General features: G+C 47.3%; 2 protein-coding genes across 2 annotated transcripts; both read left to right on the top strand.

The window, feature by feature from the left end:
- Positions 1–1,110: 1,110 nt before the first annotated feature.
- Positions 1,111–17,482, top strand: LOC144247052 (fatty acyl-CoA hydrolase precursor, medium chain-like). Its single transcript, XM_077786257.1, has 14 exons — positions 1,111–1,232; positions 2,975–3,167; positions 3,812–3,956; positions 4,404–4,537; positions 4,872–5,025; positions 5,724–5,825; positions 6,636–6,740; positions 6,869–6,922; positions 7,414–7,554; positions 7,637–7,723; positions 15,263–15,410; positions 15,598–15,729; positions 16,052–16,124; positions 16,545–17,482. The coding sequence occupies exons 1-14, from the start codon at positions 1,160–1,162 to the stop codon at positions 16,717–16,719; spliced, it is 1,716 nt and encodes a 571-aa protein (XP_077642383.1). The 5' UTR covers positions 1,111–1,159; the 3' UTR covers positions 16,720–17,482.
- Positions 17,483–18,665: 1,183 nt separating this feature from the next.
- On the top strand, positions 18,666–24,245 carry PDCD2L (programmed cell death 2 like). The gene is made up of 7 exons (XM_077786432.1): positions 18,666–18,792; positions 18,836–19,019; positions 19,125–19,194; positions 20,209–20,594; positions 21,595–21,708; positions 23,449–23,597; positions 24,089–24,245. The coding sequence occupies exons 1-7, from the start codon at positions 18,666–18,668 to the stop codon at positions 24,217–24,219; spliced, it is 1,161 nt and encodes a 386-aa protein (XP_077642558.1). The 3' UTR covers positions 24,220–24,245.
- The last annotated feature ends 85 nt before the right edge of the window (positions 24,246–24,330 follow it).

The following is a 24,330-nucleotide window of genomic DNA, read 5'->3' on the forward strand; positions in this document are numbered from 1 at the left end:
AACTAAGGTGGCTTTAAATCACACAGACAGAAGAAATTCCTCCCTCTGGGGGTGCTGAGGTCTGGCACAAGCTGCCCAGAGCAGCTGTGGCTGCCTCATCCCTGGCAGTGCCCAAGGCCAGCTTGGACAGGAAAGTGTCCCTGCCCATGGCAGAGGTGGCATGAGTAGAACTTTGAGGTTTCTTCCAACCCAAACCGTTCTGTCATCATATCCTCTGATTCTTTGAAATGCTGTTTCTGACAACTGAGAAGTCCCATGACCTGAAATTACACAACTGCCTTTCTGGGGCAAGAGCTACTGAGTCAAGGGGGAAAAAAAAGAAAAAGGCAGAGCCTAATGCTTGCATAAAACAAACACAACCTCCTAGCTAATGTGAGCAGAAAATCTCTACTCAGCTCATCTGTTCTCTCCTTTTCATGTCATCCTTCAATTATGGATGTGAAATGTATTGACATAAATCCTCTGGATTTTCCAGAGGCTTTAGATGTAGAGTTACCACGCAAATTACCACTCACTTAATATTGCTCCCACTTTACAAAAGCTGATTAATTCGTCTCATTGTTGTTACTGTATTTCAACACTATTCCAACCGACCCTGAGCACACAGAACTGAGTGTCAGGTGTCTCCTGCACCCTGCAGGAAGAGCTGTGATTTTTCTAGTATTGGTTATTTTGTCAGAGAATAGGCTTTCCTGAGAATACAAATCGCTCAATCTTCCTTCGGTAAAAGTACACTTTTCAGGGGTATCGGTTTGGCCTTGGCTCTAGTGTGCTCGTCACCCGGAGACCTAACAGCAAGTGAAGCAAGCGTAAGAAGGTGGAGCCGAGGCGCCTTGCAGGCGTGTGCAGGGTGAGCAAACCGTCCCCTGGGGCGGCAGCCGGAGGTGCTGCAGCACAGGCCAGCGCTCCGGGAAGGCGAGGGGCTTGCGGAGCATTCGGAGCCCGCTGTGCCCGGGAGCGCGGGAGCGGCGTTGGGAAGGAGCGGCGGGCGGCAGCGGGACCCCGCGGGGCAGAGCGCTCCCCGCCGCCGGCCGAGCGCGCCGCTCCCGGCCTGGCTCGCGGCCGGGCACGCCCTCGCCTCGCCCGTGTGCGCCTTGGGTAGGGTGGCCCAGGGCGAGCCTATAAAGGCCCGGCCTGCGGGCTCGGTGCCAGCGGCACCATGGCAGCTGCGAGGGACACGGCGCTGCTGGCCTGCGTCCTCTTCCTCGGGGGCACGGCGCTGGTGGCCGCAGGTAAACACCGGGGCTACTGCCCCCGGGCATGGAGGGCGAGGGGCTCCTGCAGCTGCCTCCCGGAGCCAGCCGGGAGCAGGGCTCAAACCTGGGCAGGGATGGGCACAGACCTGGGCAGGGATGGGCACAGACCCTAGGCAGGGATGGGCAGACACCCTGGGCATGGATGGGCATAGACCTGGGGAGTGATGGGCACAGACCTGGGCAGGGATGGGCACAATCTCTGGGCAGGGTTGGGCACAGACCCTGGGGAGGGATGGGCACAGACCCTGGGCAGGGATGGGCACAAGCCTGGGCAGGGATGGGCACAGACCCTGGGCAGGGATGGGCACAAACCTGGGCAGGGATGGGCACAGACCCTGGGCAGGGATGGGCACAGACCCTGGGGAGTGATGGACACAGACCCTGGGCAGGGATGGGCAGAGACCCTGGGGAGTGATGGGCACAGACCCTGGGCATGGATGGGCACAGACCCTGGGGAGTGATGGACACAAACCTGGGCAGGGATGTACACAGACCCTGGGGAGTGATGGACACAAACCCTGGGCAGGGATGGGCACAGACCCTAGGCAGGGATGGGCACAAACCTGGGCAGGGATGGGCACAGACCCTGGGCAGGGATGGGCACAGACCTGGGCAGGGATGGGCACACACCCTGGGCAGTGATGGGCACAGACCCTGGGGAGTGATGGACACAAACCCTGGGCATGGATGGGCACAAACCCTGGGCAGGGAAGGGCTCAAACCCTGGGCAGGGATGGACACAAACCCTGGGCAGGGAAGGGCTCAAACCCTGGGGACACCTAGGCACAACCTTTGGGCAGAGATGGACAAAAACCCTGAGGAGAGCTGGGCACAATCTCTTGGCAGAGCTGAACATAAAACCTGGGCTGAGCTGGGCAGAAGTCCTGGGCTGGGATGGACAAAACCTGGGCTGAGCTGGGCACCACCCCTGGGGAGAGTTGGGCATAAATCCTGGGCAGAGATGGGCACAAACCCTGAGCTGAGCAGGGCACACAAACTGAGCTGCAGTAGTAGCAATTTAATTTCAGTTTTTACTCTGCTTTCAGTCATTTGTCTTACTTGCCTTCTTTGCAAATAGCAAAATCAAATCCCTGTCCCAAAACCTTGCCCGCTGAGGCCAAACAGCCACAGTAGCATGTCTCTAATTTGATGTTTGAATTTTCACACAGATCTTAAAATGATTCTTGATTAAATGTTCACAGGATTTGTTTGTGCCAGACTATTTCAGCTATGTTAGAAGCTTTATCAAGGGTCTGGAATAGATTTTCTCTGATTATTGTCTTTTCTTAATGAGAGCAACCTTATCGGGTTTTTACGTAACAACCCAGCGCAAAACAAAACATTAAAATCTATATGCAACCACTAAAGTGTGTGTGGTAAGACAGTGCAAATTACATACCTGAAGGAGATTGTACATACAGACCAATCAAAATGAAGGCTGAAATAATGTCAGCTACAATGATTTAATAAAGGTATAATAAAAGTGTGTTAGAATAAATTAGTAAATCTAAAATTTAAATGAGTAAACACTAGTAATGAAATTAGTAAAATAAAATAGCAGATTAGAATAGCGTACTGTTAAATCTGATGAGAGTATGTTGAAGCTTTACGTATAAAAAGTACTTGTTTAGGGGAACAAAAGGTGTATATTTAAGTAGCAAATCTAGCAATTACTTTCAAACAGAGCAATGATGTGATTTTGTGCTGCTGTCCCACAGAAGAACCAGAAGCGGAGACCAAATATGGGAGAGTCCGAGGCTACCCATTCACAGTGGACACAGCTGAGAGGACTGTAAATGTCTTTTTGGGACTTCCTTTTGCTAAGCCTCCGCTTGGATCCCTGAGGTTTTCTGAACCCCAGCCACCCGAGCCTTGGGAAGGTGTCAGAGATGCCACTTCCTACCCACCAATGTAAGGCAATGATCAAACCACTGAACCTTTGTAGATGTTATACTCTGTGCACTTCCCTGACACTGACGTGCACACAGGGCCATCCACAAAGACAAATTCCTTGGTGCCCTCTCATTGCACCTGCAGCTGTTCCAGTGGATGCATTTCTAAAGACACTCTGTGAGCTGCTCTTTACCAAAAGATGCTCTTTCACAGGCATCAGTGTGAAAGAAGGTCACTTTTGAAGTAAGCTGGAGCAGCACATTGCAGACAGTGCTGTGGCTTGGCAGCACTTGGCCTGCAGTTAAACCTCTGGAGCAGAGGCAGAAAGAAGCTGAGGAAATGTTGGAATACAACATTAGGGGGAAAATGCTGAATCAAGTGCTTAAAAGGGCACATAAGAAATGCACAGTAATCCTAACCTATCTTGTAAATGTCTCACTCCCCTTGTCCTACTGCCCTTGTTGTGTGATTAAGCCAAATGTCTAGAGATGTGAAATGATTAGTTTATCTTTTCATATATATTTCAAATACCAATCTAGAAATGTGTTCACATACCAATCTCAATCAGTTTCTGGTTATCACTTTGTTGTGGAAGTACAAAAAACTTCACAACTTTCTGGTTTTAGTGAATTCTCTTGCTTGTTTCTTTTTCATTTATTCAGGTGTCTACAGGACCAAGTACAAGGACAGTATTTTTCAGATATGATTACCAACAGAAAAGAGAAAGTTCCTCTGCGAGTGTCTGAGGATTGCCTGTACTTAAATGTGTACACACCCGTTTCTACAGGAAAACAGGAGAAGCTGCCTGTAAGCAAAAATCTTACAACACCTTGAGCAAAATTTTCTGATAGCCAACACTCAACCTGTGCCATGAGCAGACGTGCAGGGGCACTTTTGTAGTGATGATCAACTTCCATGCTTGACCCCAGCAAATATTAGCTGAAATTGAAAAGAGACACAAAATCTTGTTTTACAAGTAAAATTGTATTGTCATTCTAACTAAGCAGCACTTGATTTAATCTAAATGATCTGTCCAAAGACACAGGGCACTGACACAGTGTAGGCACTTAACAAAATCAATGCCACTTTGTAGACCAGCAGGCCTTAGATTTGAAAGATTTCTGCAATATCTGAAATATATTCTGAAAGAATCAGGATTGAAATAACACAAAATATTATATCTTGGGCTATAATTAGCGTTTATCACTGGGGGCTCTTACCTGTGCTGGCTTGATCCTGTTTTTCTCTTCCCAGGTCTTAGTATGGATCCATGGGGGTGGATTAGTTTTTGGAGCAGCTTCATCCTATGATGGCTCAGCAATGGCAGCCTTTGACAATGTGGTGGTTGTAACAATTCAGTACAGACTAGGTATTGCTGGATATTTTAGGTAAGTTGGTTGATCTGTTTTGCCAAAGTGATTTCCAAAAGGATGTGTGCAAAGCCTTTGTAAAGAGGAGTGCAGAAGAATTGCTTATGCAAAGAAACATTTCTGAACTGCACCTGCAAGGGTTGGGGACAATTTCCAGTCCCAAGGCAGCTTCCAGATCTGTTCTTGTGGGGCTGCTGCTCCAGTCTCAGGGCTTCCCAAGCCATTCATCTGTCAGTTGTGTAGGGAGGTTCTGTGTAGAGAATGGCAGATGATTGCTCACACCACATATTGTGTTTCTTTCTGCCTCTTTGTCTGCACTGAGCATTTGAACAAAGCTATTCTGTCCATGCAGCACTGGTGATGAGCATGCCCGAGGTAACTGGGGATATTTAGACCAAGTAGCAGCTCTTCGGTGGATTCAGGAAAATATCATGCATTTTGGAGGAGATCCAGGATCTGTCACCATCTTTGGAGAATCTGCAGGAGGAATCAGTGTTTCTGCTCTTGTAAGTTCACAGTAGTATGGAACTTGAATTACTTAGAGGATAAAAACCCCTCCATCCATTTGCAGTATCTGCATGAGAAGTCAGTGAGAGAAAAGGGATGGTGTTACAGTGACACATCACCTGGGTATTTGAGACAACAATGAGGCAGCAGTACAGCAAAACAATACAGATTTTGAATGATAAAAATGTGTAATTTTCATACTCTAAGGTTGTAGTTAAGTAACAGCATGTTATTCCTTATCTACTGAATTGAATTCTGTTTGGTTTGGGTTGTTCTTTTTCAATGTAAAAAACCCTCAAAGTTTAACCTCATTGAGAAAAGTCCTTTACAAGGAGTTGTGAGCTCGTGCCCATTTTCTGTTTGCAGACAAATCCCTGTTTCCTCTCGCCAGAAGCTCTTTCCTGCCCCTCTGCAGCAGAGCAGACTGCCTTGGGCACATTCCCTCTGTACCTGCCTTGCAGGGTGGTGCCAGGAACCTTTGGAAGCAAAGTGCAGTGGGAGGGGAAAGGCGCTGAACTCCTGGTCCCTGCGAGCGCTGCAAAGCACTTTGCACAGCTGGACTATGGTCAGAGGTTACACAAAGACACTCTTACCACATGGACTTTCAAAATACTCCAAATGGCCACTGCTGATACTGAAATCTAAAATCCCTGGCTAGAAAACAGTGTTTGACATGTTTGTTCTTGCTTTTTCACAGGTCTTATCTCCCCTGGCCAAGGGCTTGTTCCACAAGGCCATTTCAGAGAGTGGCACTGCAGCCCGTGGCTTGTTCACTGACCAGCCAAATGAGGATGCACAAGTGTGTATTTGTGGTAATTTTAATTACTTTTCCCAGGTAGTTCTGTGTATCTTAAACTGTTCAGTCCAAAATATAGAAACATGGTTTCTTTCTTGAGAGTCAAAGCAGTCACTAAAGACAGTATTTCTGTGTGCAAACAGTACATGTTTAAGGATGTGTTGCTATTCAAACAGCCAGATAGCCAGAAAGAGAAAAGAATGAAATGTAAATGAAAAATCTCATATGCAGTGTCTTCAAGAAGAGTCCATTTACACCTTTTGGCTGGGAAATTGTATCAGATTGTGAATACTCTTCCCCTCCCGTTTGATGCCTGTAGTCTGTCAATAAACAAGTCTTTATTCATTTTTTTTTTTAATTTGAGAACTACAAGCTTCTACTCTTTTCTTTTCTCTTCAACTACAAGGAACAATTTCCAGAAACTGGGACCTGAAATAAAAGAGACAGCTCTCTCTAATGACAACTCTTGCTGCAGACAATAAGTCATCACCAAGAGTGGCAGAATGTGCTCTCTGTTCCCCTGCAGATGGTTTATTCTCTACCTCCTTCATGTCACCCAGTCTCCTCAGCCCAGCCTGTTATTTACCAGAATTGTCTTAGAATATTTCTGTATCAAAAAACTTGAAGGAAGAGGTTTTCCCCTTACGCCCAGCTCATGGTCTGAAGGATTGTGAGGGCTTCCAGTGCCCTCCCTCGGGACCTGGAGCAAGCCAGGCTCCAGCAACCTTTGTGCAGGAGCTTTGCTGGACTCGCTGTCTCATAGAGCCAGACACAGCAAATGTGTTCAAAAATGTTTGTTCTCACTGCTTGCAGAAAATTGCTGCTGCCTCTGGCTGTGAAAAGTCCAGTTCAGCTGCAATGGTTGAATGCTTGAGAGGAAAAACAGAAGAAGAACTACTACAGATAGCACTGAAAATGGTAGGTGAAATGATACTTTGTGCATTTCAATGACACCTCAGACTTTTGCATAACAGAGAATGCTCTTTGTGAGCTTTAATATTCTAACCTGAAGTGCATGTAAAATGTGACTTTTCTTGATTTTTCAGGACATGACAGCATTGCAGGTCTGCAAGGACACCTCGCCTGAAAATTGTAAACAGGTTCCTGTCCTGACCTTCTATTCTGCATGCACTTGGAATCACCTGTGGTTTGCTATTGTGCTCTGCCAGGGCAAGGAAAAGAAAATGGCACAGATGATTCTGGAGAACTGAAAATCAAATCATATATTATGTCCTACTTAAAAGTTCTTATCATAATGCTTATGTTCCTTTGAAATTTCAATACAGAAGTGGTTTTTCCTCACTGTTCCACACATCCATGCCCATATTGAACTAAGAAAATATGTAAATTCAACATAATGACTTCTGCTTCACAAACAATAGAAATATAATGTTAATATTCACAGAACCTCCTGCCTAGTGCAGAAAATCAGTCAGAAAAAAAAATTAAAATGGCTTGGATATTATTTATATTTATATTTGTTCTATTTATATTTGGCTTTAGTTTGGAACTACAGTAAAAACCTGAACATCAAGAAGCAAAATGAATGTTTTAATGAAACTTTCTTTTTCTTTATTCCCTTTTTGTTCAGGATTTCTTTTTCATCAATTCATGTGTAGATGGTGTATTTTTTCCAAAAAGTCCCAAGGAATTACTATCTGAAAAATCAATGAATGAGGTCCCATACATAATAGGAGTAAATAACTGTGAATTCGGATGGGCAATTCCTATGGTAAGAGAATTATAGTGTTATTTAAACATCATTTTGTAAATAGAGGCTGTTTTATATAAGTATGATTCTCTGTATCACACAGATGATGAAATATCCTCCTTTTGCGGATGGTCTGGATAAAGATGTTGCACGTCAAATTTTACAGAGCAACTTAGCAGTATTCAATAAGGTAAGAGACCAGTTTCAGAATAACCCAGTGCTGCTGCTTCTCTGCTCTGGCTGTTATTACCCCTGGAAGAACTCATTTCACAGGGAAATGCCATTGTGCTGGACAGCTCCCTGAATTGGGGCATACATGGGCACAGATGTGCTGCATTCCTGTTACCTCTAGTGACTGGAAATACTCTCTACATTTCCAGCCTAAACGCCCCTCTTCTTAAAAAAGAGTTCAGTGGCAATCCAGGAGTACCTAAACACAGGTCACCTGGGACATTTTAGATACCCTCAGGTTGTGCAAGATGTGCAGAGTACCAGCAGGTATGGCAGGAGACCTATGGGACACGACCTCCTAAAGCAGCAGTTGGGCTCTGGAAAGAAAAGCCCGAGAGGTTTGGGGAGCACTGACACCTTTGTTCAGGTTTCTTGAGGTTTTGCTTCCCTGTAATTTATAAATCTCTTGGCTTTGTGGTGCCTTTGTGCTCTCCTGAAACTGCTAGCTAGAGAAACACAGATTAAGAGGTAAGAATTAAGGATCTAGAAGCAGGGCCAGTACTTGCAAGGATCATTCAATGACACCAACCTCCACCATGACCTTGGAAATTGTCTTGGTTCGACAAGACAGGAGTCTGTGAAAGAGGGCAAAGCCTCCTGTGCAATGGAGAACGGCAAATCCCCCCTCCCTCTGAATTACCAGGATCTTTAAATTAAAAGGCTCTCAGGCAAAGATATGGGAATGGGAGTAACAATTCTTTACTAGGAGAAAACTAGACAACAATTTAAAAAGGCAAATGCAATCGGTACAAACAAAACCAGTGAAAAAAGTCCAGAACCTGAGGAGTCGGGGTGCCAGTATCAGTTCTGCTGGGACAATTGCTTCCCTTGCAGTGGCTGATGAATTGCAGCTGAAGTGGTGATCTTTAGAAGGGTATAGTTTTCCTCTGAAGATCTGGTGGCAGTGGGGCCGGTCTTCCTCTGCGCCGGGGTTGCCTCTGAGCTCCGCTGCCGTCGCCTCAGCGCGCGCCGGCTGCTTCGCTGCGAGTGCCGCCAAAGAGAGCTGCTTCTCCGGGAATCCCGCTAAGAGGGAGCAATCTGCTTCTCTCCCCAAAAAGCTACCCCTTTTATACAATAATAGAGTGCTTGGCTTCCCCCTCTGGGTGGGACCCCTCACGGTGTTACATTTACCAGCTCGGCAGTGAGTCAGTCAATAGTGTATAAACAAACCATTGCCTCTACGGGGCAAACCATGGTCTCTGAGAGAGATAACAAAAACTGTCCGACAGGTTTGCCTTCAACAGATGGCAAATAGAATACAAGCTTATTTTACAACCCAGGACATTATCCACCCCTTATTCTATTTCCATCTGCACACCATGAAATCTTACACCCAGTTCTCACTTAAGACCAAGTTTTCCTGTGGTACACAGCGGGTCTCCCCATCTTTCTGCATTACCCACCAAGTGTAACCAGGTCCTTGAGCAAAGACAATCCCACGAATGGGTTGGTCTTTGCCTGAGGTGGGATTAATCCAAACAGTTTTCCCTAAAATACCTTTCATATGTACTACAGGGACCTTATCTCCATCTACTGCGTGTAAGGGTTCTGACTGGGCAGGGCCAGCTCGATTGACAGACCCCCGGGTGTTGACCATCCAGGTTGCTTTTGCCAGGTTAATTTCCCAGTTTCTAAATGTTCCCCCACCAAGTGCCTTCAGGGCAGTCTTAAGGAGTCCGTTGCACCATTCAACTTTGCCGGCAGCTGGAGCATGATAGGGAATATGATATATCCATTCGATACCATGTTCTCTGGCCCAGGTGTTGATAAGGCTGTTCTTGAAATGGGTGCCGTTGTCAGACTCAATTCTCTCAGGGGTGCCCTGTCTCCACAGGACTTGCTTTTCCAAGCCTAAGATGGTGTTCCGGGCAGTGGCATGAGGTACAGGGAAAGTCTCCAGCCATCCAGTGGTGGCTTCCACCATGGTCAGCACGTAGCGCTTGCCTTGGCGTGTCTGGGGCAGTGTGATATAGTCAATCTGCCAGGCCTCCCCATACTTGTACTTGGACCACCGCCCACCATACCATAGGGGCTTCACTCTCCTGGCCTGTTTGATGGCAGCACACGTCTCACAGTCATGGATAACCTGGGAAACACTGTCCATGGTTAGACCCACCCCTCGGTCTCGTGCCCACTTGTAGGTGGCATCTCTGCCCTGATGACCTGAGGCATCATGAGCCTATCGAGCCAGGAACAACTCCCCCTTATGGTGCCAATCTAAGTCTATCTTTGACACCTCTATTTTTGCTGCCTGATCTACCTGCTCGTTGTTTCGGTGCTCCTCATTAGCCCGACTTTTGGGGACATGGGCATCTACATGACGGACTTTCACCGTTAGCTTTTCCACCCGAGAGGCAATGTCTTTCCATATATCAGCAGCCCAGATTGGCTTTCCTCTACACTGCCAGTTGGCCTTCCTCCACCTTCCCAGCCAGCCCCACAGAGCATTGGCTACCATCCATGAATCAGTATAAAGGTAGAGCTTTGGCCACTTCTCCCTTTCAGCAATGTCCAGAGCCAGCTGAACGGCCTTGAGTTCGGCGAGTTGGCTCGATCCACCTTCTCCTTCGGTAGCTTGTGCAACTTGGCGTGTGGGGCTCCATACGGCTGCTTTCCACTTCTGGTTCATCCCTACGATGCGACAGGAACCGTCAGTGAAAAGAGCGTAGCAGGTCTCCTCTGCTGGTAGTTGGTTGTATGGTGGAGCTTCTTCAGCCCTTGCCACTTGTACCTGCTCCTCATCATCAGTGAGACCAAAGTTTTCACCTTCTGCCAGTTCGTAATTATCTCCAAAATCCCAGGGCGATCCAGGTTTCCAATACGGGCGCGTTGAGTGATGAGGGCAATCCATTTGCTCCATGTGGCATCAGTGGCATGGTGGGTAGTAGGAACCTTTCCTTTAAACATCCACCCCAGCACCGGTAGTCGGGGTGCCAGGAGGAGTTGTGTTTCTGTGCCAATAACCTCCGAGGCGGCTTGAACTCCTTCAAAGGCAGCCAAGATTTCCTTCTCTGTGGGAGTGTAGTTGGCTTCAGACCCTCTGTAACTTCGGCTCCAGAATTCCAGTGGTCGGCCTCGAGTCTCCCCAGGCACTTTCTGCCAAAGGCTCCAGGACAACCCATGGTTCCCGGCTGCAGAGTAGAGCACATTCTTGACCTCTGGTCCCGTTCTGACTGGGCCAAGGGCTACAGCATGAGCGATCTCCTGCTTGATCTGGGTGAAGGCTTGTTGCTGCTCAGGGCCCCAGTGGAAATCATTCTTCTTTCGGGTAACCAGATAAAGAGGGCTCACAATCTGGCTATACTCAGGAATGTGCATTCTCCAGAAACCTATGGCACCCAGGAAAGCTTGTGTTTCCTTTTTGCTGGTTGGTGGGGACATAGCTGTGATCTTGTTGATGACCTCAGTGGGAATCTGGCGCCGTCCATCTTGCCATTTCACTCCCAGGAACTGGATCTCTCGGGCAGGTCCCTTGACTTTGCTCCTCTTGATGGCGAAGCCAGCTTCTAGTAGTATCTGGATGATCCTCTCACCTTTCTCAAACACTTCTGCCGCTGTGCTCCCCCACACAATGATGTCATCAATGTATTGCAGGTGTTCTGGAGCCTCACCCTTTTCTAGTGCAGTCTGGATCAGTCCATGGCAGATGGTGGGGCTGTGTTTCCACCCCTGGGGCAGTCGGTTCCAGGTGTACTGCACACCCCTCCAGATGAAAGCAAACTGAGGCCTGCATTCTGCTGCCAGAGGAATGGAGAAAAACGCATTAGCAATATCAATGGTGGCATACCACTTTGCTGCCTTGGACTCCAGCTCGTACTGGAGTTCCAGCATGTCCGGCACAGCAGCGCTCAGCGGTGGAGTCACTTCATTTAAGCCACGATAGTCCACAGTCAATCTCCATTCTTTGTCAGATTTGCGCACAGGCCAGATGGGGCTGTTGAAGGGTGAGTGGGTTTTGCTGACCACCCCTTGGCTCTCCAGCTCCCGAATCATTTTGTGGATGGGGATCACGGCATCTCGATCCGTCCGATACTGCCGGCGGTGCACTGTCAAGGTCGCAATTGGCACGCGTTGTTCTTCCACCCTTAGGAGTCCTACTGCAGAGGGGTTTTCTGACAGTCCAGGCAAGGTGTTCAATTGCTTAATGTCTTCTGTCTCTACAGCGGCTATTCCAAAAGCCCACCTGAGTCCCTTTGGGTCTTTGTAATATCCGTTCCGGAGGAAGTCTATGCCTAGGATACACGGAGCATCTGGGCCAGTCACTATAGGATGTTTCTTCCACTCCTTCCCAGTCAGGCTCACCTCAGCTTCCACCAGAGTCAATTGTTGTGATCCCCCTGTCACACCAGCAATGGAAACAGGCTCTGCCCCCACATGTCCCGATGGTATCAGAGTACACTGTGCACCAGTATCAACTAAAGCATCATATTTTTGTGGCTCTGATGTGCCAGGCCATCGGATCCACACTGTCCAGAAGATCCGGTTTTCCCGTGCCTCTCCCTGGCTAGAGACAGGGCCCCTCTAACACTGGTTATCATTCCTTTCCTGGGCATACATACTAGAGGTCCCTTCAAGGGGGTCTGACAGATCGTACCCACAAGCTTGGTCACGGGAGGTTGAGGCTACCTTCACTTTGGTGGAACTCCCCCGGTTAGAGTTTCCCTCCTTAAGTTGACGGACCCGTGCTGCCAGGACAGAAGTGGGTTTCCCATCCCACCTCCCCATGTCTTCCCCATGGTCACGCAGGAAGAACCACAGATTAGCCCTTGGGGTGTATCCTCTCTCTCTAGCTGGGGATTGTTGGGTGCTGATTCTGGGGCCTGTGACTCTCACGGGTGCTGTATTAACCTTCCTTATCTCCTCCCTCATCTCCTCTTTAAACTCCTTAATCACGGCTGAGATATGAGCCTGCATTGGGCCATTAATCATACTCTCATAATTCCTAAGTTTGTTGGCAACAGAACCTATTGTCTCCCGGTGGGCGTCAGCATTGATTGTTGCAATGAAGGTGGTGTATTGAGATGGCCCAAGATTTGCCAGACTCCACAGCATTTGTCCCGTACACCTGACCTTGTCAGGGTCATTATTGTGTCGTCCATCCCTCCCAAAGAGTACCTCCAATACTGCCACTTCCCTCAGCTGTTGGATCCCTTCCTCGAGGGTCTTCCAGCGCATTCTATGATGGCGCTCTTGCATTCTCTCTCTGTGGACAAACCTCTCCCTGACACTCATTAAGAGCCGCTCCCAGAGAGAAAGGGACCCTGGTTCCCTTACAAAAACCTGATTTATACCCGAGTCCTGGGTCAAGGGTCCCAAATTCCTTTCCTCACCACCGTCCAGCTGCACGCCTGTACCCATAAGATCCCAAACCCGGAGTAGCCAGGTAGCATAAGCCTCACGCCCTCGTCGCACAATGTCTTTATGCAGATTACGAAGACTTTCGTACGTCAGGGACTCGGTGATGATAGCAATCTCTGGCTCCCCTGTGGGTTGTGAGGTTCCTCCATTCCTGTCCCTATCTGCAGGGTGCTCTGCTTTCACCTTAGACTTCCTTGTTTCTACCGGGGCCACTGCTGCTGACCGTGACTGCCTTTGTGGTTCAGCTGGAACCTGGACAGTTGTAACATTAGTGGGTTCCACAGCTGTACTATTAGACTGTCCCTCCTCAAGGCAAAGGGCCGGTTTCTCACCAGCTGGGGAAATGCACTCCTTCAGCATCTCTCGTATCTCCTTAACCAGAACCCTCACCCAATCTGGGCGGTTCATTTCTGAGGTGGGCTGTGGGGCAGGGTCAGGCTCTGGAGCAGCAGCATCTCGAGTCTCTGGTGTAGGTGTGAGGGTAGTTATCCAGGTTAATCTTCCCTTATCTCTGAATGCTAAATATAACAGGACTATCAGCAACACCACCCATTGTATGGTATCATTAGCACTTATAAAGGATCTTAACCCTTTGAGAACTGGTGGAGCAGACCCAAAAAGATGGTTAAAAGGTTGAGAGAAAGTTTGCCCAGGTGCTATTTCCTCGCAGTAGGTACCGTTATTAAAGTAACCCCAAAAACATACAGTTAACGTGTGATAGCTATGAATCCATGTACCTGCCTTCCAGAGGAAATTAAAGATCCATGAATTCCTCACCCAATTAACCCAGAAGCCAAACTTGATAACAGACACCGTAGCCTTAGTTATAGGACCCATTTTTAGATAAGGGTCTGCAAATGGGAAAAGTATAGCTACGATCACATGCCACCCAAACCAAGGTAAACTAGACCACATGGTGATGCTGAAGATGTTTTTACACACAACAAAAAACCAAATTACTTAAGAACTGTTAATCCTTTTTCCCTCTCAATGCCCTCGAGCCCCACGTTGGGCGCCAAATTCTGTCTTGGTTCGACAAGACAGGAGTCTGTGAAAGAGGGCAAAGCCTCCTGTGCAATGGAGAACGGCAAACCCCCCTCCCTCTGAATTACCAGGATCTTTAAATTAAAAGGCTCTCAGGCAAAGATATGGGAATGGGAGTAACAATTCTTTACTAGGAGAAAACTAGACAACAATTTAAAAAGGCAAATGCAATCGGTACAAACAAAACCAGTGAAAAAAGTCCAGAACCTGAGGAGTCGGGGTGCCAGTATCAGTTCTGCTGGGACAATTGCTTCCCTTGCAGTGGCTGATGAATTGCAGCTGAAGTGGTGATCTTTAGAAGGGTATAGTTTTCCTCTGAAGATCTGGTGGCAGTGGGGCCGGTCTTCCTCTGCGCCGGGGTTGCCTCTGAGCTCCGCTGCCGTCGCCTCAGCGCGCGCCGGCTGCTTCGCTGCGAGTGCCGCCGAAGAGAGCTGCTTCTCCGGGAATCCCGCGAAGAGGGAGCGAGCTGCTTCTCTCCCCAAAAAGCTACCCCTTTTATACAATAATAGAGTGCTTGGCTTCCCCCTCTGGGTGGGACCCCTCACGGTGTTACATTTACCAGCCCGGCAGTGAGTCAGTCAATAGTGTATAAACAAACCATTGCCTCTACGGGGCAAACCATTGTCTCTGAGAGAGATAACAAAACCTGTCCGACAGGTTTGCCTTCAACAGATGGCAAATAGAATACAAGCTTATTTTACAACCCAGGACATAAATGCAGAGCCCAGGCTTGTTCTGAATGGGAGAAATTATGGTCATCTACAACAATCAATGGAGTTTATGGAATCCAGCAGGATTTCTGTGCTGTTATGAAGGTGTTTCCACAGTAGAGAGAACAATCAGCATCACTGACTGCTGTTTTTCTGAAGGTGGTTGATCCTTTGATCTTGCATCCCTCTTTTCCCTGAGATCACCTGTACCCATAGCTGTGTAACTGCAATCCTGAGCTCCAAGCCACACTCTGACACAGCTGAGGGTTTTCTCTGAAAGCTGTTGCTGAGGATTTGCCAGGGATGTGCAGGTGCCACACTCACTCACTGCTGTTCCTCCTTATAATACTCATCATCCTTACAAGTACTTTTTCTTGCTGTTTCAGGGCCTTACATCTGAAGTTGTTGACAGAGTGTACAGGGAGTACATGGGGCATGCAGAAAGCCCTGCTCAGGTCCGAGATGGCCTCCTGGATGCAATGGGAGATGTCTACTTTGTCATCTCAGCTGTGGAAGTGGCCAGATACCACAGAGGTAAGCCAGCAGCTTCAGAACAGCTGTAGAACTCTATCTGGGGCTGGTTTGGCCCGTGTGCAGCACTTTTCACTATCCAGAGAACCGGCAGTGTTTTCATTCAACCAAAACAGTTTTTCATGGAAGTTTATCATCTCTGGAGCAGGTATTTTCAGCTCTCAAAGCAGCACTTTTCTGTATCCTCTAGATGCTGGCAACCCAGTCTACTTCTATGAATTCCAACATCGACCGAGTTCAGTGGAAGGTGTGGTACCAGAGTTTGTAAAAGCAGATCACGGAGCTGAGATTGCCTTTGTCTTTGGAAAGCCATTCTTAGCAGGTGATGCACCCATGCTTACTCCTTATTCCTTTTAGAACCTCATTATTACTCACTTCAATCACTGCAGGGCTTTAGAACAGAATTTCTCTCTTTGAAGCATTATAAACAATATATTTATGTAAGTATAACTTATATACCATTAGCTTTATAACGATCATCAACATTTTCTGTCTTCACTAGTAGGTACTTTTCATTTTATCTGCAGGTCTCTTCCAGGAAAAACTCCCAACAGCTCAGGGCAACCAGGAGAAGTGTTGCAATTGATATAGCTGATACAAATTATTTACTTTCTAATGTGGCTGTTTCATCTCTCCCTTTGCAGGAGGGGCTACAAAAGAAGAAAATAAACTGAGCAGAACTGTTATGAGATACTGGACCAACTTTGCTAAAAACGGGTGAGAATCACAATGCTGGTTGCAGCTCAAGTTTCGTCTGTGCTGCCCAGAACATACTTACCTGCCTGAAGCACTACTTATATGGTGGTTCCTGGAAATTTGGCAGAATTTAAGTTAAATATTGAAGCAATTTCTCTTCTTAATGGTATTTTAGAAGAACCTGCAGACACAAGGAAATAAAAAAATCTAAGAGCAGTTACTCCATCTACAGTGGAGGTTTAGATCTCAAATTAATGGCAGCTCTTAGACTTTTGCTGTTCCACTGATGAGCATTTTCATAAAATACTGTCCATTTATTCAGGTACCAGAATCACATCGTCTGGGCTCATCTGTTGGTTTTCTGAAATGCTCTGAAGCTGAGCAGTCAGAGAGCAATGGATTGGCAAAGAGAGAGCTAACATTTCCTTCTATTATTTCCAGAAATCCCAACGGAGAGGGCTTGGTCCATTGGCCGCTGTATGACCTGGAGGAAAAATACCTGGGAATAGACCTGGAGCAAAAGGCAGCAGAGAAACTGAAAGAACACAGAATGCAGTTTTGGCAACAGCTCATGAAACAAAGCCAGACTGGAAGGGAAAAACACACAGATTTATAAGAGCTGTGGAGGGAACAGTTTGCTTTTAAAACCCAAGGGAAAGTCAAACAAACTTGAGTTGTTGTTTTTTTTTTTTGCACACCTGTGGATCTCAAGCAGTGTCATCTGCGCTACCTGGCCACCCCCTTTTGTGCATTTTCCACAACTTGTGAAGAACACCAGTTGTGGCAATTAGTAACAGCTCATTGCAGCAACCATACTGCCACTTCTGTCACACATTTCTTACCCCTTCCCTTGTTTTGGTCTGACACAGCCTTTATGTCCATTAGTGGTGTGTTTGTTGAATCAATGTGTCTGTCCTTGTACATTGACAAAAATCATTATCCTAACAGGACAGAAGAAATGCCGTGTCTTTGGGAATGCAAAGCCATAAGTACAAGTCCTGGGTAGAAGGAAGGTCTCTCATTAGGCACACATGATAACAAATTCATTTCTGACTGGGGAGAGGAAGTGTTCTGTCCATCTCTGGATTTCAAACCCCAAATATAAAGACTGGGACACTGTCAAAGAGCTGGGAAAGGAATAACACCATGGCCACATTGAATGGGCTACATTTAAACAGCAGATACTTCCATTATATTAATTTTCTTTTACTCATTATATGTTCATTTTATTTCATGGCTTTAGTATTCATGGTCCCTTGGGTCAGATTCCCAGCTGCACCTACAGTTGAAGAAATTGTTAGCAGTATATTTGCTGATTCTGTTCAGCAAACACAGCTGCTGTTCTGTTCTTCATATTCTGTCAATAAAAGCCTTAATATTTTTTTTTTGAAGTTTATTTGTTGTCCCTTATTATTATAATTGCCTTTCCAAGGTGGTCACCAAGTATGTTTGTTCTGTGCCAGTCCTGCTTGTCACATCATCTTGTTGCTAAGTGGGAAATATGCAAATTTGAATTGAGATAGAATGCTCTTTGCTGTTTGATCTTTGTAACTTGGCACACCTGATCAACAAGGAGGGAGATTTAATCTGTGAAACAGAACAGCCAACAAGCTCTGAGTGATGTCCAGCTCCAGAAACACAAACTCCTGGCCAGCAGAACTGCCCTGTTAAGGTTTGGGGCTGGACGTGTTGCAATGACCTCAGCCCCTGGGGAGGTTCACAAAGCTCGGGGAGAAGGATTTCCACTGATACCCGAGGAATGCAGAATTCTGGGGCCACGAGGACATTTGGCAGAACCCCCAGATAAGGACAAAATAAATCAAGGGAACTCAACAACTCTGTGGAATCAGCTCTGAATGGGTAAAGGGAAATTCAGGGGCAGGTCAGGAGCACCAACTCCTGGAGCAGCACCCAGGAAAGCACCGAGCCGAAGGAGGAGAGAGAGCGTGGCAGCAATTAGCAGAAGCGAGAGACTCATTAACCAATAGAAGAGAGAATAGGAATTAATAAGGGAACCACGTACCTTGTAACCAATGCATAGTGGTATCTTTGTCTGCTAAAAGGTGGAAAGTTGTGCCGGTCGTGCTGCTCGCTTCGTGGAATTGCCGCCCGGTGCCGTCAGCGCAGAGGTGCGGGTGAATCAGTGCCGGGTCCCGGCCGGGCCGGGAGCGGGGCCGGGGCAGGTCCGGGGCCGGGCCGGGGCAGGTCCGGGGCCGGGCCGGGGCAGGTCCGGGGCCGGGACAGGTCCGGGGCCGGGCCGGGAGCGGGAGCGGGGCCGGGGCAGGTCCGGGGCCGGGCCGGGAGCGGAGCCGGGGCAGGTCCGGGGCCAGGGCAGGTCCGGGGCCGGGGCAGGTCCGGGGCCGGGCCGGGAGCGGGGCCGGGGCAGGTCCGGGGCCGGGGCAGGTGCGGGAGCGGAGCCGGGGCAGGTCCGGGGCCGGGAGCGGGGCCGGGCCGGGAGCGGGGCCGGGGCAGGTCCGGGGCCGGGCCCGGCGCCGCCGTGAGGGGAACGCCCGGCCCGCGGGCGCGCGCGGCGGCTCGGGCGCGCACGCGCGCGGCGGAGCCATGGCGGGCGGGCCGCCCGTGCTGCTGGGGCTGCGCGACGCCGCCATGGCGGGGCCGGGCCCGGCCGGGCCGCTCCCGGCGTGGGCCACCAACAAGCTGGGCGGCACCGCGGTAGGGCCGGGGCTGGGTGGGCCCGGCCGGGGCGCGGGGCGGCCCCGGCCGGGCCTGAGCGGGGCTGTCGGTGTTGCAGGACTGGGCGCCGGCCGTGCGGGCGGGCCCGCCGCGGTGCGCGCGGTGCGGGCGGGCGCTGCTGCTGCTGGTGCAGGTGTACTGCCCGCTGGAGCGCGGCCCCGCGCACCGCGCCCTCCACGTGTTCGCCTGCGCCGCGCCGCGCTGCTGGGGAGCCGCCCGCAGGTGAGCGGGGCCGAGCGCTCGCCGCTGCTGTTGTTGTTGTTGTTGTTCCTGCCGCTGGCCAGCCGTCCCCTCACGCTGTGTTTCTCTTTGCCGGGCACATGGAAGCTGGAAGGTGCTGCGCTCCCACTACTCGCAGGCCCAGGATAAGCAAACCCGAGCTCTCGGCGTCCAACAGGTACAGCTCCGCTCTGCCTGCCCGGGCTGGGCCGGGAGTGCGGGAGGGATGCTCTGCCCCGGAGCCGCATGAGCAGGATGAGTTGCACACCCTGCATCTCCTTGTTTAAATAACCGTGACCTTCCTCTAGAAGCTGCACGTTTCCAGTCACGTTCTGTGGTTGTGTGGAGAAGTCGTGAGCACGGAGTTTTTGTCACAGCACTATACTGTTTACTCTAAGACAGTTAAATAGTATGTAAGCTACTGTTTGTGATCTATGCCAGGCTGGTTTTAAAGGGGATATTGCATTCCAGCTGTATGGCCAAAACTGATACTTAATATTTTAGTTAGTTCAGCTGACTAAACTTTATTTGTCAACTTCAGGTGCATTGGGCTATACTGTTTAGGTTTGGATCTTTAACCTGTTTTCTTTGCCTTCTGTTTTTAATTAATCTCTTTAAATTTAACACAAGCTTTTTAATTAATGTGACTCAATAATTATTAATATACTTGTGAGGAAAAACAACCTATTGGCTAAAGCAGGTTGGAAGAGTAGGGTGGCACCAAACAAGTGGAGGTGGGCAGGGAGGGTTTATTCAGTTGGTGCATTTGTAACGTGGAATCTTGGCCTGGTAAAATGATGGTGGTGTTATTTTTATTTCCTTGTGTGCTCTGCCGTTTGGATGCAGAATTGCCATTGGGTCCAGTAAGCTGCTTCAGCTGGAGCTGCCCCCGCAGCTGGAGGGGGTTGTGCCACAGCCAGGCCATGGCAGCAGGAGGCACAAGGGCCTCTCAAAGGGCTGATGAATTTTTGCCCAGATGTGAGGTGTTTTTACCATAACTGCTGGTGTGGGAAGTAAATGTGGGTGTGTTGGGAACTACCATGGTGAGGAGAGTAGGCGCAGTAACACTGAGCTTTAGGTTAAGGTCTGAGTTCTTCCATCTGTGAGAAGCTGAATTTGAAGTGTGTCATGTTGGCAGACCTTGGCAGTGTTTTCTCCCTGTTTTTTTTGGTTTTTTGTTTTTGATTCTCAGAAAAAAGAATTGAACTTTGCTGCAAAGGATTGGTGTGAAGATGCAGATGACTGGGGAGCATGTGATGGAGCACAGGCTCCTGCATGTGCTTCCCTTGAGCTGCTTGGCCTAAAGGAAGATGTGAGCAGCGAGGTGGAGTGTGCATCCCAGCTCCAGCAGCTCCACCTGTCAGAGCCTGCCCATGGTGCCCAGGACACCCATCCTGCAGCCAGTGAGGACATGGTGATGGCAGTGGCTGGCTCAGCTCCTGTGTTCCAGCCCTTCTACGTGAATGTGGTGGATGAGGAAGACTACATGGGTTTCCTTGATACAGATCATGCAGATAAGCTACTGAAGGAGTATCAGCAGAGAGAGGGTGTTGATTTGGAGCAGATGATGTCAGAAAGGTGAGAACAGGTCTGGATTTCATGGTGAAACTGGAGGAATTGTGTCGTTTCCTGTCTGCTGACTGAGAGTCTAAATGGGACACTCATTAAACCTGAATGATGTTGTCTGGAAGCTCCTTTAGGAACCCTTGGGGTGCTGTGCAGGAAGGACAGGACAGTGCACCCAGAGCTGTCAAATCTGGAGTTACTCAGAGATGGTTTTAGCTCAGCTATTTCTGAGGGACTGAGCAGTGTTCATGGGCTCCAGGTGGTGCAATGGATGGTTAATCTCTGAAACAAGATCTGTGTCAAATGGCATGACTTTATGTCATGGCATTTTACTCTTTTTTCTTTACAGGGCTAAAGCTTTCTTACAATTCAGTTGCATTTTTAAGAGTTTAATGTTTTAGATATTTTGGCTAGAGAACTGGGTGAGGGTAAGACACCTGAAGGTTTAGTAAAGGTTGCCTGAAAAACAGTTGTTGAGCGTGGTTACTGAAAATATTTTCTTAGTAAAATATTTAACTTAGGAAGTCAAAGTGAGGACTTTCAGCCACTTGTACTTGGATTGTGGACAGCATTGAATTTGTTTCTAGCTAAAGCTGCTGTCAGTTGCAGAATCTGCATAGAAGACTTGTCAGCAGTGTTGATTTTGGTTGACCTTTATGAAATTGTAGAACTTTATGCTCAGTTCAAAATTGAAAAAGACAACATCATAATTATAAAAGCACAAAAATGTTAGAGAAGTTATTACGGTTTTTGATGGAATACAGCAGGCATCTGGTGGATTTGAGTCCCATGTGATAGCTGAAAACACTGTTGGTAACTGTAAGTCACCAGAAACCAAAGAACTAGAAGCAAAATGTTCACTTGCAATCTCTAACTGGAATTTTCTCTTAACTTGTATATCTTTTTCCAGTGTATTTAGTATAATTTGAGTTTACAATAACCATTTCTTATTTTAAACATTTATCCCATGTTTAAAACTTTACTGCACAGTTTGTTTCTTGTTTTCATACAGTTATGCAGGTGAAGATGGTAATGAAAAATATGAGAAGAGTGAAGTCAAAAACTGGGACTACACATTCCATAAATTCCTGAAAAGAGTATCTGTATGTCCTGAACAGATTCTAAGGTATGCTGATAATCTGGTTGTAACAGGGAGATACAAATCATTGGCAGGGATGGTTGGTACATCAAAACAAATTCTTTAATTGGAAATACGTCTTCGAAGCCTCACTGAAATCCAGGCAGAGGTTTCCAAGAGACAGAAGTGTAACACGGTGGTGTGCTGTCGTGATACATTTCCAAGCTATCTGCTCCTCTGAAATATTGCAATCTCTTTGGAATTTCTAATGTCTGTCCTGCAAGGAATTTCTTGTTTTAAAGCCCCAGGGCTGCAGCTCATTGTGGACTCCCATCAACACCCAGCAGTCTTCAGGCTGTTTTTCCTAGAGCAGAAGCAAGTGTAACCTCAGAGTAGCTGCTCTTCCTGAGAGAGGAGTTAATTCTGGATGGGAGTATAGCGAAGAGTAGATCATAAGTCATTCATAGTACCTGAAAATCCAGGTTTTCATGGATCACACCAACTGTTCCAGGGAGTCCAGTGCTGCCTGTGTGGTTGTCTCAGTGTAGTGACAGGGCTTTTGTTCACCAACTTTCAGGTACTGGGTGGAACTAACTGGGCCCTTTTTAATGAGGAGTTAAAAGTCTGAGTGGCTGCTTAGACAGAAAAGAAACATGAGAAACTTTAATTGTCAAAGATTATACAGGAGATTTTCTAATGCAGAGTGCAAGTAGCATTTTCAGACAGCTTTTCACTGGTTCTGTCACTTTGTATTGTAAATGCAGGCGAACCCAATGGGAAGAAATGATGATATCTGACTCAATTCAGAAGGCTGAATGATTTCTTTATTATAACTATGCTAAAATACATTAATATACTATATAAAAGGAGGATACTAAAACTACATACTACTTTCTCTGACTCTAACCCCAACACAACTCGTGACCCCCTCTGAGAGTCCAGCCCCAGGTGGGTTGAATTTGCCATCAGGCTCAAACAATCCTCACCAGAATCCAATCAAGCACTCACTCCAGGTAAACAATTCTCCAAACACATTCCACATAGGAAAAACAAGGAGCAGAAATAGAAATTGTTTTCTATTTCATTTCTCTCTGTGCACCTCTATGAAAAATCCTGAGAGTGGGAGAAATGTGTTTGCCACAACTTTGCAGTATTGTGCTCTTTGAATTTGCTGCTCCTCTGAAACATCAGCTTTGGTGCTCCCTGGGCTGTCCTCCCTAGCCTCCCTTTGCCCTCCCTGGGGTGTGCTCTTACACTCCCATTTCCCTTGCCTGCAGAGCACAGAATCTCCTGCTTGGCATTCAGTGGAAACCATCCTTGGTCTTTGTTTCGTGCTAGCTGTGAAGCTCTGATAGCTCTTACAAATTAACCATCACTTCTGAGCTATGACTACAGTGATTTTGAGACCAATTTGGTACTAAATCTTGTTGAATTTTATCTTTTATTGCCACTGTTCAGGATTGCATTTCCTAGGAAAGTGTAGTTTACTTAATGAAATTATTCTAGTACAGCATATTTTGGAGGTGTCCATTCAAAGCATTTGTCTTCTCTAAATCCAGCTCTTTCCTTAAGATTTTCCAAGTGTTAACGTACCAAGTATTTCCCCCTCCATGTCTTTATTTTTTGGTTCATGACTCCTTTGAAGCTTCTGACTCACAACCATGTTTTTTACTTGAAGCAGGTTCAGAGATCTCAGCAACTCCTGAACACTGTTGCTGACACATAAGATTTCCTATCAAATTTAGATATTTTAAAAATGATCATTTTTTCCTTCATGTCTTCTCTCAGATACTCTTGGGGTGGCCAGCCTTTATTCATCACGTGTCCTCCAGCCAACCTGGACCAGGCTATTCCAGCCTGCAGTACCTGTGGAAGCAGCAGAGTGTTTGAGTTCCAGCTGATGCCCACGCTGGTCAGCATGCTCCAGAGTGACTCAGGTGCTTGGCTTGGTTGAATCAATATTTCTAACAGTCTCCTTTTTGGGAAAATGCAATGAACTGCAATTTGAGTTGCTTTCAGCTACCAACGCGTGCTTAACCGCAATTCAAAGAATCTGCTGTCTCCATTACAGATTTCAGTGACCAAAGAGAGAATTCTTCTTCATGGAGACTCTCTGGTTACAGCTTTGAGTTGTTTACTACTGAACTTTGATTACTGCAGTAGGGATAATTCCATAGCTGTATTTGTCTTTATTGCCTCTTAAAGGAGGCCTTGAAAGATAATAAATGCTGTGAAATAAGATTGCAGACACTTAAAAATCCCTTTGAAAATTCTGATTTGGCTGCCTTTAAAATGTTTAACATTAGAAAATGATGCTTACATAGGAGACTGAATTAATCTGTGCAAAGACTGAAGTCTAGTGGTAAGCACTAGCCCGTAATTATGTCACTTTTCATACCCTTATGTACCTGTGTTGCTTTGTTTTTAGATCTGTCAGTGGAATTTGGAACCGCTATAGTTTACACGTGTGAGAGAAGCTGTTGGCCGACAAATCATCAAACTCCTCTTGAAGAATTTATTTTTGTACAAGAAGACCCGGATCAGAGATTATTTAAATAAATTGTATTTCTCTGCATAGATCAAAAGTCTGGGGTGTTTTGGTTTCTTTTACTAGAAGTGTATAATTACATAATAGAAATTTCCTCAGATGTGGTAAAAAATTAAATTTGA

Source organism: Lonchura striata, chromosome 13 (assembly GCF_046129695.1).
Source record: "Lonchura striata isolate bLonStr1 chromosome 13, bLonStr1.mat, whole genome shotgun sequence".
Classification (NCBI taxonomy): domain Eukaryota; kingdom Metazoa; phylum Chordata; class Aves; order Passeriformes; family Estrildidae; genus Lonchura; species Lonchura striata.

Coding starts and splice junctions, on each gene's coding strand:
- LOC144247052 (XM_077786257.1), top strand. CDS start 1,160: ATGGCAGCTGCGAGGGACACGGCGCTGCTGGCCTGCGTCCTCTTCCTC. Junction 15,411..15,597: donor AGTGGCCAGATACCACAGAG/GTAAGCCAGCAG, acceptor TGTATCCTCTAG/ATGCTGGCAACCCAGTCTAC. Junction 15,730..16,051: donor TGGAAAGCCATTCTTAGCAG/GTGATGCACCCA, acceptor CTCCCTTTGCAG/GAGGGGCTACAAAAGAAGAA.
- PDCD2L (XM_077786432.1), top strand. CDS start 18,666: ATGGCGGGCGGGCCGCCCGTGCTGCTGGGGCTGCGCGACGCCGCCATG. Junction 19,195..20,208: donor GAGCTCTCGGCGTCCAACAG/GTACAGCTCCGC, acceptor TTTGATTCTCAG/AAAAAAGAATTGAACTTTGC. Junction 23,598..24,088: donor CATGCTCCAGAGTGACTCAG/GTGCTTGGCTTG, acceptor CTTTGTTTTTAG/ATCTGTCAGTGGAATTTGGA.